Source organism: Rhinolophus ferrumequinum, chromosome 17, assembly GCF_004115265.2.
Source record: "Rhinolophus ferrumequinum isolate MPI-CBG mRhiFer1 chromosome 17, mRhiFer1_v1.p, whole genome shotgun sequence".
Lineage (NCBI taxonomy): Eukaryota > Metazoa > Chordata > Mammalia > Chiroptera > Rhinolophidae > Rhinolophus > Rhinolophus ferrumequinum.
The window spans coordinates 10,920,711-10,940,769 of NC_046300.1; the positions used below are offsets into that span (position 1 = coordinate 10,920,711).

At 51.4% G+C, this 20,059-nt stretch overlaps 1 protein-coding gene across 1 annotated transcript in view; it reads left to right on the top strand.

Moving 5' to 3' along the window:
* ANO10 (anoctamin 10) overlaps positions 1-19,656 on the top strand; it is a 154,096-nt gene extending 134,440 nt beyond the window's left edge. The window contains 1 exon segment of the mRNA XM_033132854.1: positions 19,102-19,656. Coding sequence (XP_032988745.1) covers positions 19,102-19,173 — 72 coding nt within the window. The 3' untranslated portion in view covers positions 19,174-19,656.
* The last annotated feature ends 403 nt before the right edge of the window (positions 19,657-20,059 follow it).

Sequence of the window (20,059 nt, forward strand, 5' to 3'; positions counted from 1 at the left end):
TGCTTTTAAGATAAAACAAAATCTTTCAATATAGTTTTTTAAAACGTAGTACTACTAAGTACTGACTAAACATTAGAAATACATACACACGTGTACTCTTGTTCTAGAAAACAGATAGAGGCAGACTCCAGACCATCGTGAAAGATGATTAAGGAAAGGAAAAGTTCTTGACGAAGTATGTCCTCCTGGACTCGTGGTTGGCAGCGTCCCTGCTCTCCCTGGAGCCACGCACACGCTCCTCACACAGAGCCACAGAGCTGGGGAGGTCGTTCAGAGATGTAAGGCTGTGCAGATGGGGAGTGAGACCACAGGCCCGAGACTCTCCCCAGCTCCCGCCAGCCAGCCTGCTATCTGCAGTATCACTGGTTGGCTGGGTGGCGAGTCCCGTTCTGCCTTCTGTCTCTGGGGACGACTTAGTGGACATTCTGTGGGAAAGTGAATCCACACGTCCCTAACACATGTGACCATCTAATAGGACTTCCTAGCTCAAACATATCCCATGTACTCCTGCCTCCTCCAAAAAACCATATATAAGCAAAAGGGAAAATATATGAAATGCATAAGTCTATTAAAAATGTTGCAAAACAGGAAAGCATTATCTCCCGCTAACTAAAAGACAAGTTAAGAAATTTCTGTAAAATAGAAAGGGTCCTAGAGCAGAGAAGCTGCAACCCCTTCACACACAGGGGGAGGTGAGAGTGGCCCCACGCAGGAGGACTTTCCCTAGAGGAACGGCCAGCGCCCTGCAGCCCATCAAAGGGGCTCCACTTCCCCAAAGAAAGGAAGTTGGGGAGGGAGCTGATGAAAGGAGCTTTGGAACTGGGGTGTTCTCCAGGTTGCTCTGGACTTCCATGACCCGGAGGGTAGGGCACAGGAAAGTTCGTGGTGGGAGGCCAGGCCTGGAAGGTGCTAACGCCGCATACACGGGGCTCTTGGTCGGCTCCTCCGGGGCTGCAGGTGGCCGCCCTGCTGCCTGCACCACACGCTAGAGACAAACAAGCTCTCTGCTCACACGCAGCCTATACAGGGCTGTTCTTCCCCACTCAGAGGGAGGGCAAGGTGGAGACCAACGGGACAGAAGAGAAGAAAGCCCCGGAAGCTGCCCATTCTTGTCACCCAGGCCTTTCCCAGATGTGAATAGGCCTCCAAGGATCACCTAGTCCTTCTTTCAAAACTGTGTAGAAGCCACCTGGGAGCAGCAGATATTTGAATAAATAATAATGCATGAGAGGGAGAAACAGACACAACAGGATGTACCCCTGATTTTTGACAAAGACAGTGCAGTAGAGAAAGGATGGTCTTTTCAACCGATGATACTGGAACAATTAATTGGACATCCATAAACAAAATAAATAAATGTGGACCCACACTTCACACCAGAGTGGCTCCTTAGACCTAAACATAAAACCGAAAACTAAATCGGGGGTTGTGGGGAGGGAATGGCGTAAAATCTTTGTGACCTGCATTAGGTAAAATTTCTTAGATACAGCTCTTACAGCGCAATCTATAAAAGAACAAATCGATAAAAGCCATTTCATCCGAGTTAAAAACATGTTTTTTTGAAATCTGTCATTTGTATAATGAGAAAGCTAAAAGAAAAGCAGGAGAATCTGATAGAAAACTGTCCGTGGGGGCCTCTGAACCACAGATGATGATTCTCCCTGGGTTGGAAGCATGCTGCCCCAGGGCGTTCTCGTGCTCCACCCACGCCCCTCCTGTGCACCCGTTTCTCCACCGGGTAAGAGCAGAAGGGTAGCAAAACCATAGTTTCCTGAGATCAAAACTCTGGTTTCAGGAAAAGCCACAGAGTAGTATACTTCCCTTGAATACCAGAAAATAGGGAAATTGAGGGAGCTGGGAAGAACAGTGGTTCAGAACCAAGCAGCCCTGCGTTTCTATCCTAAGGACTAAGCTTAGTAGCTGTGGGCATGTGACCTAACCTTTCTGCGGGTCAGTCACTCCACCTACAAAGTGGGAAATATCGTGAGAATGAAAGATAAGGGATGCCAAGTGTCCCCAGGCGTCAGTACGGTGGCCACCAGAGCCCGTGCCACTTCATTAGGTGTGCCCAGGGATTAGTACACTTCTTTGCTGGCAAGGGAAATGACTGTGAAATGTGAAAATGCATGCAAGTGTAAGGTTTTTGTTGGGTAATTGTTTTCTATAAATTCAGCTTATTTTTTTGCTAAAAGAGAAGGTCCAGGCTCTAACATTTTAGAGGGGATTAAACATTCCTGTGCAGGATGGAAAAATTCAAGAAGGCAGCCAGGAAAACAAGTATCTTGAAAAGGCTTAGAGTCAAGAGGTGAGGGTGGAAGAATTTGACACAAGGGAAAAAGAAAAACGCAGAGCTACTGGTGGTGTATTTATTACAGGAAGGTTTTCCCATAGAGGGTCAATCTGGACTTCTAATGGGGAAGCTGGACAAGAAGAAAAACTCCGAGATACATTGGAGGAAGCTTGCTACTCACCACAGGGGCTTGATGCCTGGGGGTGGGACCCGAGGACATAGCAAAAGCCTGCACTACCAAGCAGGAAGGATGTTGTCGCTTTGGCACGTGTTTCTAAGATGTGAAAGCAAATCTGCCAACACGTATCAGCCCCACCACTCCCCCCAAACTCCCCCTGATTCTTGTGAAAATGAAGTGTGATAGAAAAAAACAGTTATAATCCCTGTGAGTGTTCCCACCTTTCCCATCCCCAGGTGTGCTCTTTCTCTACCGGCTCAGTCCCTAGGCTTGTGTATAGAGCAGAATAATTAGGGGCTGGGGTGGGGTGCAGATGACAGGTTTGATCGCCTTAGATAAGAAAGGGCAGATGAGAGAGGAAGAGATCTGGAAGTGGAGGAGGAGCAGAGACCAGTGCCTGTGAGTGAGGGGGAGCTTGGGGTAGGAGACGGGCACCGGAGGTCAGCTGCCTGGCAGGGGCCACGTGAGTGGCTACAGGGAGCTCAGCTCACAGGAGGTAACTCAGGTTGCTTCTGCACTGACATTGGCACACGGCGCAAGAGAGGCAGGCCTGGTGGGGCTTCACCGCGGAGGGCAAGACTTTGTAACCAACAAGAAAGGGAAATAAATAGCTGCACAGGATGTCAAAGAACATGCTTTGGGTTTCTCAGTGAGGCTTAAAATATCAGACCATAACAACCAAGAGTATGTACCTCAGAATATGCGAGAAGAATGAACTCGTCAGAAAATTGGCCAGTGTAATGAAGAGAAGTTTAAATTCTAATTTATGGGAGAAAAACATATGCCCAGACAAAGCCTTCAGACTACGTAGAATTATAAACAGCAAATACGACATATTTAGTGGAGATGGTGCCCAGCTACTTCCAGAACATAACAGTGATGAGATTTAGGAACTTTCACAGGCTGGCATAATCTGGGTTGTTCCCATATAAAGAATAAAGGTTATTAAAGTGTACTTGACGTGTAGTAGAAATAAACCCCTACATGGGCCTGCCCCTGGGTTGGGAAATAGGTAGGTTTCTTCTATTTTCCCATTCAGCCGCTCTCAGCCTGCTGGCTTTTGTCGTGGTCACAAGGTGGATGCCCCAGCTCCAGGCATCGTATCTGTATACACATGTCCAAAGGCAAGCAGGGTAGGGGGTAGCTCCTTTTCAGAGTCTCTGTTTATTAGCGAGGAAAACCTTGCCCAAAAGTCCCCTAGCAGATTTACTCTCAAGCCCCGCTGACTAAGATTTCGTTACTGGCTCGTGCCTAACAGTTGAGGAGCATTTGTGACTTGGGGGGTGAAAGAGGGGCTGTTACAGTCAAGAGGAAGTAGAGACTGGGTGGGGAGGGAAGGCATTAAGTGGCAATAAAGGGAATGTGTCTTGTTCTGATAGCTGCAGTGTGCAGTAAGCTCTGAGTGTCAGCAAGATGCATACGCGATGGGAGATGCATGAAATGACCAAAAGGAAAGAGGGAAAGGCAGTGGGATGTGCTGCTGGATGAAGACATTCATAAGATCACGACAGGCTTCAGTGTTGAAGGACAGAAAACACAGGTTAAAATTTAAGCAGGATAAACATAAGGGTTCACATTTTTTTTCTTTTTTTTTTTTTTTAAAAGAAAATCAATCACAAAAAGTAGAGGGGGGAAAAAAATCGGACCCAACGAAATACATGTGAAAAAAGCAGGCCTGTCTCTGGCTGCAAGTTCAAATGAGCTGGAAGCGAGGCTGCCAAGAAGCTTATGTAAGCAGAGGCTGCAGGAAGAGTCGCGTCCAGAACAAAGGGGCACGACCCCAAGTCCTCCGGGACCCAGCTCTGGCCTCCACTCCTGCCCAATCTCTTTCTCTGGATTTTTCCGCCACCTTGGTTCCTTGGCCTCACATGCTCACTGCTCAGAAAGCCCCTCTCTGGCTGCTCAGCGACACCTTCCCTCGATTAACACGGTCAAGTGCGTGCTTCCTCCGCCTTTCCTCACCTTGGCCCTGGCCCCAAGTGGAACTGCCCACTGCTGCCCCGTTTCCCCACTGAGCTACTGCCTAGCGCTTGCCAGCCCCTCCGCCCTGCGCCCCTCACTGGGGACCCAGGCCCTACATGGAGGGGCTCGGAGGATCCCACGAGTCCACAGAGTTCCTGGCTCCAATAGCAGGATTCACGCCTGTTCATGGGTGTAATGAATTAATAAGTGACCGTTCCAGCTGTATTCTGGGCACGGAGAGTCATGGCTCTCAAACTGCAAGGTGCCCCTGGGAGCTCATTTAAGTGCAGATTCTGATCAAGCAAATCTGGGGTGGAGCCCCAGATTCTGCCTTAGGACCGGCTCCCAGATGAGGCTGCCATTTCCTGAGAGCTCCCTGCACTGCAGCCCCGCACAGAGGGGCCCAGGCAGACGGGCAGTGGGGAAGGAGGCAGAGATGGGGCCATAGAGGAGGCTTCCGGGTCCAGGCCAGGTGTGTCAGCATGGTGGCCGGAGGCCCAGGATCTCCACGCTCTTCCAGGGCTGCAAGTTCTTCATAGCAGGTAGTATAGTTAGCCTGAGGGGAAATGCCAAAGGTGGGGTCCGTAGGACTCTACTTCCCTGAGGGCGGAGAACCAGATCGTTTTTTTTGGTGGTGGGTATTTGCACCTGCCGAGGGCTTTGCATGGAAATGCTGTCTTCTCACGGTGTTGAGGTCTTTCGGCTCTGACTCACCCCGCTGTTTTGTTTTGTTCCATTCCCATCTAGCACATGCTTTCCTCTTGTGGTCAGCCCTCACTTCCTCCAGCCCAGGATATTTGGGCTGCCGCACTGAGCGTGCCTGGGAGGGACTGGCTTTTCTAGTACACTGAGGAAGTCTCGATACCAATGCCAGTTCCTTCCTGAAAATAAGAATGGTTTCTTCCCTTCCAGTGGTCCTCATGCCCTCGTAATTAAGCCTACATAAGAGCATTTACCTATGTGCTTTGCTATGGACTTCCCTGGAATGCTTGGTTCACAGGGCGAAAATATACATATACCCACGACCTGGTATATGATTATTTATTTGGTGCAAACTTGTGTGTTTGACTTGCTCAAAACTTGGGTTTGCGTCCCCTTCCTAGAGCCACGAAAATCAATCGAGTCGGCCACGGGCTTGCTAGTTGACACAGAATCAATTCACTAGAACCTGGCCATGTGCTCCTAAAATATTTATTCCATCTCCTCTTAACAAAATGACTTGCAGGTCATTCGAGGTAACAGACAAAATTCATCTATATTTTATGACTTTTACCAGGGAATTCCCTGTTAGCAAACAACTTATCTCTTCTGCTGTCTGCTACTCTTGGCTGCACGCGAGAAAACAGTAGTAATAGTAGAGGAAGAACTAAATATTTGAAGGTATGTTTAATTCAACACTTATTAGATGGATCTGCTCGTGTTTCTAGATAGTAAGCAAGAAGGTAGAGTTCGGACACACACTAGAAATCGTGACTTTGTTGGAAACCTTGTCTCCAGCCTTGGGGCTTAAGCAGGATTGCGCTGGCCGGCCGCTTAACCTACAGTGGGACTGTGATCCCTTTTCCAAAGGTTGGACTACAGAGAGCACTGATCCCATGGGCTAGACATCATCTTTCTAGAACTTTCCAGTTTCTGAAAAGTGTGTGATAGGAACAGAGAAGGAAGCCACTGCTGCTCTCAAAGCATAAAATACAGCTACACTGTTAGACTTTGAAGTAGTGAGTAGAACCAGGGGGAGTGGGAGTGAAGAGGGTATTGGGACTAGCTTCTTCTCTGCGGTGATTTTAGGAGCCTTGCGAACTGCACTTGACCACGTCTCCTGTTTTGCATACTCTGCTGAATGTGGTGCAAGGATAGAACAACATTGTACTCCTTGCTTTTAGTCTCTTCCGGAATTCACAAACAAGTGTTTTTCAGTTAGGTGATAGTGGCCTCCCCTAAAGAACCAAAAACATCCTAAGTTCACCCGTGCATTTGGGGCCTAAGAACAATCAGAACTTCTTTATTTCCATTAGGTAGACAAAGTGTGAACCTGTGATATTATATTAAGTTGGTGCAAAAGGAATTGTGGTTTTTGCAATTATTTTTAACCTGTTAAACTGCAATTACTTTTGCACCAACCTAATACATAGAATAATAAATTAGCTGTTATTATATTTCCGTTATTTTGGAAAGAACCCACAAGAGCCTTTGGAAAATGTTCAGAAACAGGGATAAGCGCATGCATTTGCCCAAGCAAATGCCATCTATCAGAGCCTCACCCTGCCACCACTTAGGTCCCTCTGACCTTGGCATCCTGGGAGCTCACTCCAAGGCCGAGAGGGACGCGTGTATAACACACTAGGCGGTTAACCCAGGATCGATTCCATAATTAATTTCAGCGAAACTCTGTATTCGTTGCAGTTCAGAAAACCCTATCTCAGGTCATCTAACACCAACACAGGCACCACAGGCCGAGTCTCCCCCGATCACACACCGCTCAGGAGAAACCCGGTGTGGTTGACTGGACTGTACGTGGGGTGTCAGCCATGAATGCGCTAATTTCTTCACCAAGGCTCTGAGTTCTGATCACACCCGAGTCTTCGATTTCTTTGCTCTCAAAGACCTACAGTACCCATGTTGGCAAAAAAGTCATTTCTTTCTCACAGATGAAACTGTGCTCTGCCCTCCTGCAAACATTTCTGGGTGTGCACACACATCATTACGCCCTATTCCTCTAAGAAAGGTTAACATCCAGTTTTGGATTGTAAGAAAAAAGGGGGAAGTTGGGGACCCGAAGATGTGTCCCCAGGGTGTGGGCAAACCATATTCTCAGTTCTTCACAGGCAGCCTCTCTGCGGGGGTGTGAGCCCAGCACTGGGCCGTCGCAGGTGGTGGGGAATCCTGCTAAAGCAGGCTGCGCTCAGGAGAGCTCTGGTGGCTGCCAGCACACTAGGGGAGGAAAGGTTTGTCCCACTGTCAGACGACTGTCTCAGCAGGGACGCTGCTCCCGGGAACAGGCAGCACCAGCCACTTAGAAGGTGAACCATGCCCCGTCTCTGTTGGAGATCGTGAAGTGGCAGCCACTCTGGAGCCACGTTCGTGGTGTTACGTGATACCTTATCAGCCCCCGAAGCTGGCCTCCCTCCATACAGATCTTTCTTTATATGATGTGGGGAAAGATGGGGCCAGATCTCATGTCTGCTCCTCACTCAGCTCCGCTTTGGCTCCCGTTGTGAGATACCATCTAGAAACCCAGCCTCCACCTTCTCCTGACAGGGCTGCTCCTTCCTCTTCTCACTTGGCCCTCCCACCCCAGCCCCCATTCTCCACAGCACCTCGAGAGGAGGCTGCAGGTTTGGGGATAACTAGCGGCAGTTATAGCTGAAGACACCTGGTGGATCCCTCCACCTGGAGGAAAGGTAGTGGAAAGATAGTGCTGTAGGTGCCCTGGATGGGTTTCTGTCACCTGTTGTCACCAACTGGGACAGCGCTGTGTCAGTTCAGTTCTAGATTTTAGAAAATACTGACTGGCTGCCTATGTGTGCCAAGAACCTGTGACATAGCAGTGACAAGTGTTCGGTGCCATTCGCATCCACCTGTATTCAGCTGTCACTGTTGGTTACAGGGGCTGCCACTCACCCAGGAGGGGATGGAGGTGATGGGAAATCAAAGTGAAATAGAAGATGTAGGGGGGAGGCTGTGATCAATCCTACTTACTGGGGCTTATCCATGGGAATAAGTGGGAATTAGCTGTTCTGAGGGAAAGGGACGTCAAGTGGATGAAGGCCGGAGTCCCTCCCTAGCACGTGGGTGTTTTTCTTGGAGAAAAAGATGGAGCAGAGTCAAGTTGACTGATCCTGGCTCCAGCTTTATCCAGACCCTTCAGAAGGGCGCTGAGGCCAGCAATTCCGGTCACAGCCATGGGTGCCCAGGGCAGTTCTTACCCATCAGGGCACAGGGCCTGCCCTGGGGTGAAGGGAACGTGTTCCTCTCTCAGGCAGTGGAGGTGATGTACAGTTAAAAACCACAGTCAGGATTATAATTATTGGTTTGGTTTTAGTCATAATATTGATTCTGAAATATTAGATGACATGAAGGTGGGTATAGATGTGGGTGTTTGTCAAAGGGCTACACGCTTTAGATGGGGAAAGAGCACTGCCCTGGGGAGATCTAAAGAGCGGGGAAACGCTTGTGGTTTCTCTGTGGCCAGAAATCGTGCCTGCATTTTACGAGGATCTTTTTTCTCTTGGGTGATGGACGAGGTGTTTCTGAAGGTTGGAACCTCCTCTGTAGTGCGCAGGGGCCCTTTTCGTGCCTGCAATCCTCACAGCTCAATGGGCGGGCACACAGAAAGGGGTGCGGGCACACAGAAAGTGGTGCGGGCACACAGAAGGGGTGCGGGCACACAGAAAGTGGTGCGGGCACACAGAAGGGGTGCGGGCACACAGAAAGTGGTGCGGGCACACAGAAGGGGTGCGGGCACACAGAAAGGGGTGCGGGCACACAGAAGGGGTGCGGGCACACAGAAAGGGGTGCGGGCACACAGAAGGGGTGCGGGCACACAGAAAGGGGTGCGGGCACACAGAAGGGGGTGCGGGCACACAGAAGGGGGTGCGGGCACACAGAAAGGGGTGCGGGCACACAGAAGGGTGCGGGCACACAGAAAGTGGTGCGGGCACACAAAAGGGGTGCGGGCACACAGAAAGGGGTGCGGGCACACAGAAGGGGTGCGGGCACACAGAAGGGGGTGCGGGCACACAGAAGGGGTGCGGGCACACAGAAAGGGGTGCGGGCACACAGAAAGGGGTGCGGGCACACAGAAGGGGGTGCGGGCACACAGAAAGGGTGCGGGCACACAGAAAGGGGTGCGGGCACACAGAAAGGGGTGCGGGCACACAGAAGGGGGTGCGGGCACACAGAAGGGGTGTGGGCACACAGAAGGGGGTGCGGGCACACAGAAAGGGGTGCGGGCACACAGAAGGGGTGCGGGCACACAGAAAGGGGTGCGGGCACACAGAAGGGGGTGCAGGCACACAGAAAGGGGTGCGGGCACACAGAAGGGTGCAGGCACACAGAAGGGGTGCGGGCACTTACCCAGAGATGCCATCGCCCTGTAGCAGCCAGCCACCCCCACTCTCCTGCTTTCTCTTTCCTGCTGGCATCTGTCACTGTTGTTTTAAATTAAAGGTTATTCCCCCTGAAAAGCGTTTATTTTAAATTTAAAAACAAAACTGTTTGGTTGAAACCCTGGTGCAGGCGGTGGACTGCCTCTTGCCTTTCATCTCCTAGACTGTTTCCCTCAGCCTTTCTCTTCTAAACTCTCTGGGTTTCCTTTCCATGCTTCATGGAAACAGCAGCCCCTTACGCTCTATGACTCAGGACTCAGGTGCAGGCTCCCCGAAGGAGCCCGTGGGGTTTTGCTTTAGAGCAGCCACTGGTGCTTGGTGCCATTACCCCTCTATGTCCACTGACCTGTCCACCCCCACCGGCCCGCACCCCCAGCCTGAACCCTGAGCCCTGGGATGTTCCGAGCTATCAATTTAGGATCCACAGATTAAAGGGGAGGGTTGAGCACATCGTCATCTCAGCCTTGGCTCGTCACATACTTTTCTGGGTCTCATCGCCCAAGGGACCGTGCTGACCTCCGTGCTTCCAGGGGGCCCCCTAACCTGGGCAGACTTGTGCTGTGAGAGAAGAACGCTGCCTCCCTCCTTGCCCCCCAGGCTCCCAGACAGGAAGGGCGTTCCATACACCCTGAATGCCGGCGCGCCCTTCCTCCTGGGCCCTGGCCCACATCCGGGTCGAGAGGGGGCTAGTTCCCAAGTCAGGGACGCTCGGAAAGTCCTGTCCAGGAGCTGCTAGTGATTATCTGGATGGTCTGAACAACTGGATTAATGTCCGAGGACATGGCTGGATGTGCCCGTGTCATGGCTGACACCACCCAGTCATACTGGCGACCTCACTGTCTTCTGATGAATGGCCCAGCAGCATGTTGCAGCAGAACCTGGGTGGAGGATTTCCTCCTGCCTCTACGCTGCAAAGTAACGTCACACCTACAGACCTACTCACTTCAGTGAAAGGTGCCTTAAAAAAGTAACTCACTTTTTTAAGGCCCTTAGTCATTTGTCCCAATTTGCAGCAGACTGATTACCATACTGTCTTTATGTGATTATTTGCCAAAATATGAAATGCTTTTTTGCCCTTTCTTACACAGAATTGATGTTACCTTCATCCATATTTTCTGTCCTGCCATCTGGGGACGTGTCTTCCTCACCCTCGCTTATGTGGTGTGATGAACGTGGCTGATGGCCATTCCAGAGGTGTCGATCATAGTTTTCATGTATATTTATATTATTTCCTTATAATTAGTCATGGCTTGCTTTTGATCTTTGGGACACTGATTGTTTTTATTTACAATTTCAATTCTATCTGAATTCTGTCCCGACCCTCCATGGCTGGGGCCACACCAGTCTGAGCCCTTGAGAGGACAAAGTCATAGCACCTTCCACCCAGGCCTGACCTCAGGCCACTGCTCTGCTGTCCCCCTTTGTGGATGTCCCCACGGCACTATTCTTATTCTGTGCACTCCTGAATAGATGTTTCCAAAATACATCTATGTAATTCAGCTGCCTTTTAAGCAACATCTGTTACCAGTTTTCTCTCATCTAATGAAAGAGACATAGCTTATTGGAACCTTTCTTGTTCCTGAATAATTTATTAACATTTGCATATCCCCTTTATGTGTTTAGTAAATTGCACTTCGTTGCCAGATTTAGGCTTCTTCCTTTCTACATTTTCCTTCATCGGAGATGTTCCTTTAGCGGGTCACCCCTCTCTTTACCATGTGTTAGCTGCTCACACTACTGTGATTTTACCAACTAACTTTCCCTCTACATTTTCCACATTTTCTTGTTCTTGTGCCCTTTAGAAGCCTTTCTTTAAGAGGAAAAAAAGGATTTCTAGTTTTTAAAATTAACTCTTGAACTTCCTTTCTGGAGTTTTAAAATCTGGCTTATATTTGTGCTTACAGGTCAGGATAGGAGTTAATGTGGTGTGTTCTAGAGCCAGACTCCCTTGATTTAGAGATTTAGCAGAGACAAAAATCTGAGCCATGTGGAACAGGACAAAATTTAAGTCTCATCAAGAATCCAGAAAATACCAGCAAACCCTCACGGGATGGACGTGTGATCCAGCTGAATCTGAATCTCACAGCACAGGTGACCCTAGCAGATAGCAGGGTGATGTTGTAATAGTACAAACCAGAACAGCATCTGGACGCCCCATCAGGCAAGGGCCAGGCAGCCTCAAGGTTTGCAACTCAGGCTCTGGAGCCTGACAGCCTGGACTCAAATCTAAGAGCTGTGTGACCTTGGGCAGGTTTCTCAACCTCTCTGTGCCTCAGCCCACCTGTAAAATAATAATGGCATGTCTCTCACAGAGTGGTTATGAGGACCAAAGGAGTTAATATCTGTATCGTTTAGAACAGTGATCGATATGTAATATGATCTGACTATTGGTCAATGCTAATTTAAGTTACAGGAAGGTAATAAAATATAACAGACATTAAAAGTTGTGTCAACAAAGCAGGAGGAAAAAAGAAGTTTTGATGCGCAAGCACAATTAGAAATGCAGGAAGTGGGGAGGGTGGGAGGAAAGTAGCCCAGATTCCCATGAAGTGGCACAGAGCAACCTGTGTGAAGTCCAGGCCTGGTGCTGTGGACACACCTGCCAAGTCCCACAGCCAGTGGGACCCCATCTAGATGGAGTGTGTCCACCCCTGCTGCAGCCCCGGGTGCCCGGGGAAGCACCTGTTACATTAATTGCTTAGTGATTTCATGTGCATTTTGGACAGATAGGATTGCATTTAGGGTGCCCGTGACCTCTAGAAAATGTCAGTTCCCATGGATGGAGTGTAAAAGGACAGAGGTGATGAGCTGCTTTGACGAGGGCTGTTTGCATCTAATAACGTTTCCCAGACCCAGGGAGGTGGGTCATTCTCAGCAGTTTTGCTTTGTCATTTTCCTGTTAGCATTCAGTACCAGTTAGCCCCCTGTAGAACCTCATGGCCCGTCACATTGGCAGATACATAATCATTTTATCAGCCCAGATTTAAGAAATGGCGGTAGCTAATCAAACCTGCTTGGCTTCCTGTTCCAGAAGCATCAGAAGTGGCACATACCTGCGGATGGTTGGAAGGCAAGTGTCTGGCTTCTGCAGGCACTTCACTCTCTATAGAAAGCAATTGGCATTCTCAGAATATCTGTGAGGTTTTCACGTCTGCTTGTGGAAACGCTCGGAAACCCAAATATGCAGAGAACACAGGGCTCCAAAGATTGCTTAAGAAGTCACCATTAAAACAAATTTTCTTGAAAATTGGACTGAGGTTTACCTGCCCTTGGTCAGCTCCTGCAGTTAATGATGTGGCCACCAGCATCTCACCGGCCAGGTAAGCGGGGGCCTGGAGCCCAGGTCTCGGAGCTGGGTTCTGATCTTCCTGGAGGAGTCTTACTTTCCAGCTGAGACCGAGCTGATAATCGGGCAACCATCCTGGTGGGCCCTTGAGTTTCCTCCTTCCTGCTCCTCCCACCGAGCCGTGACTGAGGGACTTGGAGGGGCTAAGATTCCTGTCCTCAGGTCTGCATTGTTACCAGGGCAGGTGTCGTGTCCTGCACGACAGCTGTGGGAAGTGGCGCAGGGTTAAGAAAGACAGTAGCCAAGAGTAAAGTGCAAGTGGGGCCAAGGGACTCAAGCTTCAATCGGGCCAATGCATAGCTTTTATTAGTAAACAAATGAGGAAGTAAAGCTTGTTATCTCCAAGGTCTGTGAGTTACATGCCTGCTGGCTGTCTTCCCGAAAGTCCCCATTGTGTTCCATTGTGTTCCAGCTGGTACTTTGCCTTCACACACACACAACCCCAGGGGATGGCGTCATTGTTCTGAAACTATCCATTAAGGGGGAGTGACTGATATCATTCCATCGGGTCTCAGTTTGCCGAGACATCCCCTCAAGAAAGCTTTACCGATATCTTTCCATCCGGTCTCAGTTTGCCGAGACACTTCCTTGTAATGTCCTGGGAAAGGCGCGGGGGAACAGACAGTTCAGCAGCTATAAGGCCACAGGCAGGTAACTGTCAGGAACTTGGACGTAAAGCCCACACGCTACAGTGTGTTTTCTGGGATCCCCTGCATGTGACCAACAAATCTGTGGTCCAGAGAGTGACCCTGACTTCAAGGTGATGAGTGTGTCTCCTTTACACACCCATGAGAAAGGAGGCCTGAGCTGCTCATTTTATCAGGCCAAGGTCACCGGCTGAATTAGAACGTCTGGCTGCTACTATAGACCGGAAGCCATGGTGGGCACCGCTCCACAAGTGTTTACGGAGCACCCCTCGTAGTGCTGTGGTAGGCCCTGGGGGCAGTCACGCCCGCTCTCTGGAGAGTACATACTGGGTGGGATAGACATGTAAAGCAGAAAAAACATGCACATAAACAATGAGAAAAACTGAGTGGAGTGCGGGGATTAAAATAGAGGCATGTGAGGGCAACAGGTGGATCCCCTGGGCTGAGTGACCAGCGATTTGGGGGTGGGGGGAGCAGGCTGAGGACCAACGCTCCGGCAGGACGGAGTCGCTGGTGGCCCGGGCGCAGAACCAGGGCTGGAGCGGGGACAGTGGGGGAGGGCACAGTGAGTTTTAGTCCAGAGCCTGTGGGACACCTGTGGCAGTGTGTTCTCGTCCCGTGTTTTAAAACATGGCTTGAACTGATTTGGGACGAGCGCGGGTCTAGGAGTTGTCACAGCCTGATGACATCTCCAGGCCCAGGGCAGGTCTGGAGTTTGTAATCGACGTATTAGAGTGTGTTCAGAACATTGCTGTTTGAGGTCAACTTTCCTCTAGATCTAACAAATAACAATAGTCTCTGTGAGGATGTGGAACTCCAGAAGGCCCGTTCTTTATGTGCCTCTTTCACCTGAATTCCAGAGCCTTGCGTACTTCTGCCCTGGCTCTCACTACGGGACTTCCCACAGGTCGCTTAGCCTTGTCGGTGACACAGAAAAACAAGCCCTTTGCTCGTGCTTCCCGGGGGGGCACAGGCACAGCTGTGCAGGATGGAGGCTCCTGTCTCTTCCTTCCTGCCTGCCCTCCCACGCCTCTGGGCAGAGCCTGAGGAGAGCCGTCCTTTCAGGCAGTGCTTCACCCCAGCCACGTAGCAGAATCATGTTGGGGAGCTGTCTTAACCCCTGAGGCCCAGGCCACACCCCAGGCCTATTAAATCAGAATGGCGGGGGGCGAGGAGGTAGGGCTGGCGATGGCGGGGCTCTGTCTACCAGCCTGTGCATCTGACGCCTGCCAGCAGGACTGGGGAGCCCTGTCCCCGGGGCCTGATGCTGAAACTGAACTGGCCTGAGAACCCAGTTCCTGTTTGGGCTGCTGCCCCAGGACAGCCTGGCGCCATGCCCGCCACTGAGAAGCCTCAGTGCACAGGAAGAGATGAATGCACAGGCCAGGGCTGCCAGATGGAGACTTCTGTAGGTTGTTGCTTTGGGGAGAAGGGGTAATGGAGCAGTTGCTGACAGATTCCAAGTCGGGCAGTAGTGTAGTCGGTTGGTTGTGATGTCCTGAGTATTATGACTAGAAGCGTCTGCTCCAAGCCTGGAAGGGCAAGGAGCCGTCCGAGGGCTGTGGGAAGCATTGTCGGCCCCAGAGAATGTTGCTGTACTTCTCCGTAGAGAAAAGGGATCGGTTATGCATTCTTTCTCACGTTAAGCTGCGCTTGGCCTGCACACTTAGTGATTAGGTTCCTATTATAATCGTTACTCATAATGGTGCAAAACATCAGTCTGTGCTTTTTAAAGAGTCATCTGGAACATGAGTATTTTAATGAGTCGTGAGGTAGGGAGGATTTTGTTCTCCATCTGAGGCTTTTTGTAGGAAAGAAGTCAGCGTTATTATCCTGCTTATATGTTCAATAAGATTTTGATTTAAAGAAACCAGGTTTATTTTAAAGGGGAGAATGGTTCTCCCTCCCACCCACCTGCCAGGCCAGGTAGCTAGAGAGAAGAACTAAAGAGCGGAGCAGCACGGGGCAGCCTGGGGCCCAGCGGGAGCTGCTCAGCTTGGAAGGGATCCACCATCACCCCCTTCAACACCAACTTGGTGATATATGAAACAGGGCAGGCGACAAATCAGAGACTCCCAGGTCTGGGGTGGTCCGTGGAGAAACTTCCAGGGCTTGTTAAAAACTCAGGGGGGGCCTGTGGGCCTGCAGGTAACACAGTCTCAGGATGTGAAGCTGCCTCAGTCATCAGTGTTCCTTCAGATCAGAAGTTCTGTGCTTGTGGAGTTAATTCTGCCGATACTCACCGTGTCCCTGCAGGGAAGGATGTGGGAAGGGCCGGGGCTCAGCCTCCTCTTTACCAGGAAGGTGTGTGGGGGGGGAGGGGTCTGGTACAAGTTGTGGGGCAGCAAGCTAAGGGAGTCCAGACCCATGTGCAGTAGATAGCAGTTGGTTTACCCGAGAGAAGAGAAGCTCTCTCATGGCCAGATGCTTCCGACGCTATCTTTCAGGCAGGAGTGGTGGAGGCCTGTCCTGTTTGTACAGTGAGGTCACTGGCTGACCTCAAAACCAATTTAACTCTCCATCTTGAGCCAGCGAGCTGCTGCAGCTCGTTCCCTCTACACCACTTGAGTTTCCTTTGGGCTTTAGCTACAGGTTTGCAGTTCTAGTTCTGCTGTCCACTTAGTGTGTCCAGCCTGGGAGTACAGGAGACGCACAGAGACAAGCCCAACCCCAACCCCCACGGTGCAGTGAAAGCCACCAGGAGCGCAGGCTTCCTCTCCCGTGACATCCCCTTTGGGGATCACAAAGCTCCATGAGGCAGATCAAGCGCTGAGGGAGGGGCTAAGGGTGGGCCCCAGTTGACTGTGGGGCCTGATCACTTATTGGCTTCAAACGAAGCCTCGCTCTAGGACAGAAAGAAGGGCAGGAGTAGGGACAGGGGCGCTTGTGCTCACTGTTCCTCCCACCTGGCCGGAGGCACAAGTGGATCGTGGGATCCCTGGCCACCACCCTACCTTTGCTACCAGCAGTGGGGTTCAGTATAGACAACCCCGAGCCCTCCCAGACATGCCAGCCTCTTAGGAGCTGCCCTGAGCAGGGCCGGAGCCCAGCCAAGGGGGTTTTGAGTCCCTCCCCCTGGCGGGTGAAGCCCTTGACGCTGGGCCTGAGAGAAGGGGCATCTCCAGAAAGTTACCCTGAAGTCACTTTGGGCTGGGTCGTTCAGGGGTGAGGGCCCATCAGCGGGATGCCGTCTGCCTGGCCACTGGGGAGCAGGAAGCCCCTCCTGTGTGATCTGCGGGACACCCCCACAGTCCTGCGCCTGGTGCAAGGGGCTCCCCGATGTAGCCACACACAGAAATGGGCGGGGGTGCGATGTGCACCTTGAAAAGAGTCTCAGAGGCTCCTTTGTATCGAAACCCATTTGATCAAAACTCATCTTGAATTTTCTCCCCATCTGGAGGGCTGGAAGCTAGGGAATGTTTAACCTCATATGGTTCTAGTTTAGTTAAATTTATTTAGCCTTTAATTTCTGTGGTTACTTGTCAAATCCGGAAGTAGTTTCGTATCTTCTCTCTCTCTCTTTCTCTCTCATCAAAAGGCATTTTTAAAGGTCTTATAAGTATTAAATGACACCAGCTGTAAGAGTCTGCAGTGAATCTCGGCTGAAATATTTCAATTTTCCTGTGTGGGGATATTTTACATCAGTAGTTAACAGGCGAAGTGGGCTCGTGTGAGGACAGGAAGTGTTAGTAACAGAAAACAGATGTAAAAAAACAACTTCTGGGGAGACTCGGTGACGTGGCAGTTCTGCTTCTCCAAGTGTGTGAACTAAAACCATCTCCATCACCCTATCAAGCTAAAGGTTACAGGAACATGGCAGCTGTGGGTCATTTGGGCAGGTGCATCCTCAGGCCGGCGTCAACTCCCGTGCCCACCCTCTGTTCTGGGCCTGCTGAAATGCTGCATCCCCTGCAGGAAGGGCTTGCCTCCACCTGCAAGCTGGTCACCATGACCCTGCCCGGTCCCCTTCCCCATCAAAAGCCATCCGCTAACCCCTGCCTCCAAGTGGACTTGGGAGGCAGCCCCCTCCTAACCAGATGGACAGGGGTCAGCCTCCAGCCCATCACTGACCCTGGGGAAGGCAGTCCAGGCTCAGAGGAGACAAGGGCTGTTGTGTGAAGTGAGGTCTCTGTGATTACAAGGTCTATTGGAGCCTTAGGAGGACAATGAGGTTGAAGCAGGAGGCCGAGCTTTACATTTACCGGCTGTGAAAGGGTCTCCTCTCTCTGAAAGCCAGAGGGAGTGTGGCAATGCATCCAGCCCCGGGCGGCACTTGGAGCTCCCGGGAGAGGCAGCCAGGTACCAGGGCACCAGCAGTGTTTGTCTCAGAGTTTTGTTTTTCCCCTGAGGTGTGATCAAAAAATACGGTGGATGCTGCTGCCGAGTGCCATTTCGACGGAAAGGTGATGTTAATTGTGTTTTTTACCTTGATAGAATTGTGCGAACTGAGTTTGTACCCAGGGACACTACAGTGGTCTTATTAGAGCATTTAAGAAACACTGTGTGTGGAAAACAGCCTCAGAAATGGGCCAACAGTTTCATCCTCCATCATGACATTGCTCTGTGTCACACATCACTTCTGGTATGCAGCAATTTCTGTCAAATAAAAATGTTACGGTGTGTCCTCATCCACCTTATTCACCGGATCTGGCACCATGAGACTTCTGGCAATGAGTCTTTTACTGTAATAATTTTTTTATTCAAACATTCACCGTATTTTTTTATCACACCTCCTAAATAGCTGTTATCAAAAGTCTGTGTTTTAACCTGAAGTCCAAAGTAGTTATTCATTTATTCAACAAATAGGGCAGAGCTGTAGTCAAGACTGCCAGTTCCCACAGGATGGAGGAGGCTGGGCCCTGTGGGGGCTGGGGAGGTGTGAGGGCAGGGCCCCAGGGCGGGGAGCAGCAGGACTTCCTCCCCGTAGTGCCTTGGTCTGGGGTGCAGGCTCCTTTTGACACCACCCTCTGGGCCGGGCAGACTGGATCTCCATCCTGGCCTCGCTCTCAGGGAGACTTCCCAGGATGTCCCCAGTGGTATTGGATTGGGGTGTCAGGTCCTCTGGCTGTAGAGATAAAGGGCTGGCGAAATGTCTGCTGTTTCAGAGCGTCCTCTCTGGAGCAGGGAGCTCATGGACTGTAATCCCCATGGCCACCCTGCTGAGTATGCACGACTGCCCCCATTGTACAGAGGGGAAACCAAGGCTCAGAGAGGTCAGATGCCAAGCTGGCTCGATTCACAGGGGCAGAGCAAGTACTTCTCCCCCTTATCTTAGAGGTCCGGGGAGGAGGAGGTGCCAGCTGTTTCTCATTTTGATAACTTTAAACTCCCCGTTGAGCTGGACTCACACATTTCCACCCACACCTATTGGTTCCCGTCTCATCAGGTCCAGAAACAGAGGCTCTGGACTTGTAAGCGTCTTCAGGCACGTCGGCAGGTCACGGCTTCTCAGGTTCAAACTGTGCTTTGATGGATCTAAAGGGACGCAGAGGGCAGAAGCCCATGCCACCACTGAAGTGCCACCATTTGGTCTCGTGTGGCTCATTCAGTGTCCTCTGTTCTCTCTACAGCAAATGAAGCTCGTGGCCGAGAACCTGAAGGACGAACCCAGGGAAGAAAGCGGGAAGGAGAAGGCGAGCTGAGCAGAGTCGGGCTCCCAAACCCAGACCCAGCACTCGGCCAAACAAGCAGCTCCCACGTAGCAGGCACCCTCCCACTCCGTGGTGTCCCGGCTCGGGGCCCGTGAGGGGCGCCGGGACCCAGCCCTGGCAGTGCCCCAGCCAAGCCCCACATTCCACCCGCCTGGCCTTGCTCCAGACAGAGCCGCTGTGCCCCAGCATCTGGGTGAACCACCAGCTCTCCATTTGTGCCTCACAGGATGGTCACACCTGCCCCCGCACGGCCCAGGGACCCAGGTCTGGGTGTCTGCCCACCGTGCCATCACAGGAGCCATTCTGAGGGGGCTTCCCACCGAGCCTCAGTGGACAGGGGTACACAGTGAGGCACTGTTGCCAACACCTGACGACTCTATAAGTACCTCTTTCCTGGTATTCACAGTAAGTTAACAGACCTGTCAGCAGCAAAAACAGTAATTGAGCTATTAAAGGCAATACGCACCTCTCCGACTCTGCTTCCCATACCTGACTGGGATGCCCTCTTGGTTCTGAGCAGGCCCGGGGGCAGGTCATTGAAGGTGGAGGGTGGGGCTGGGCACCCGGGTGCCACCTCCAAAGCCTGCAGCTGAAGCCCAGGCAGTTCCCGGAGGTTATGCTGCCACTGGAGCCTGGCCCTCGGATGCCTGGCGAGGGCTGCTTCTGTGCACATGCGCCAGGCCGAGGGCCAGCCGCCCCACCTGGCACCCTGGCATGAAGGAGGGGCCTGTCTTACCCACAGGTGCTGTCCCCCTGCCAAGCTGTGCCCATGGGGCTGCACCTCTTTCACAGGCACAGTAGCCCAGGTGGGCCAGTGGCAGCTCTGCTCACGGGTCTGGGCCTCTGGGCACAGGAGGACCACCCCAGGAGGGCAGGG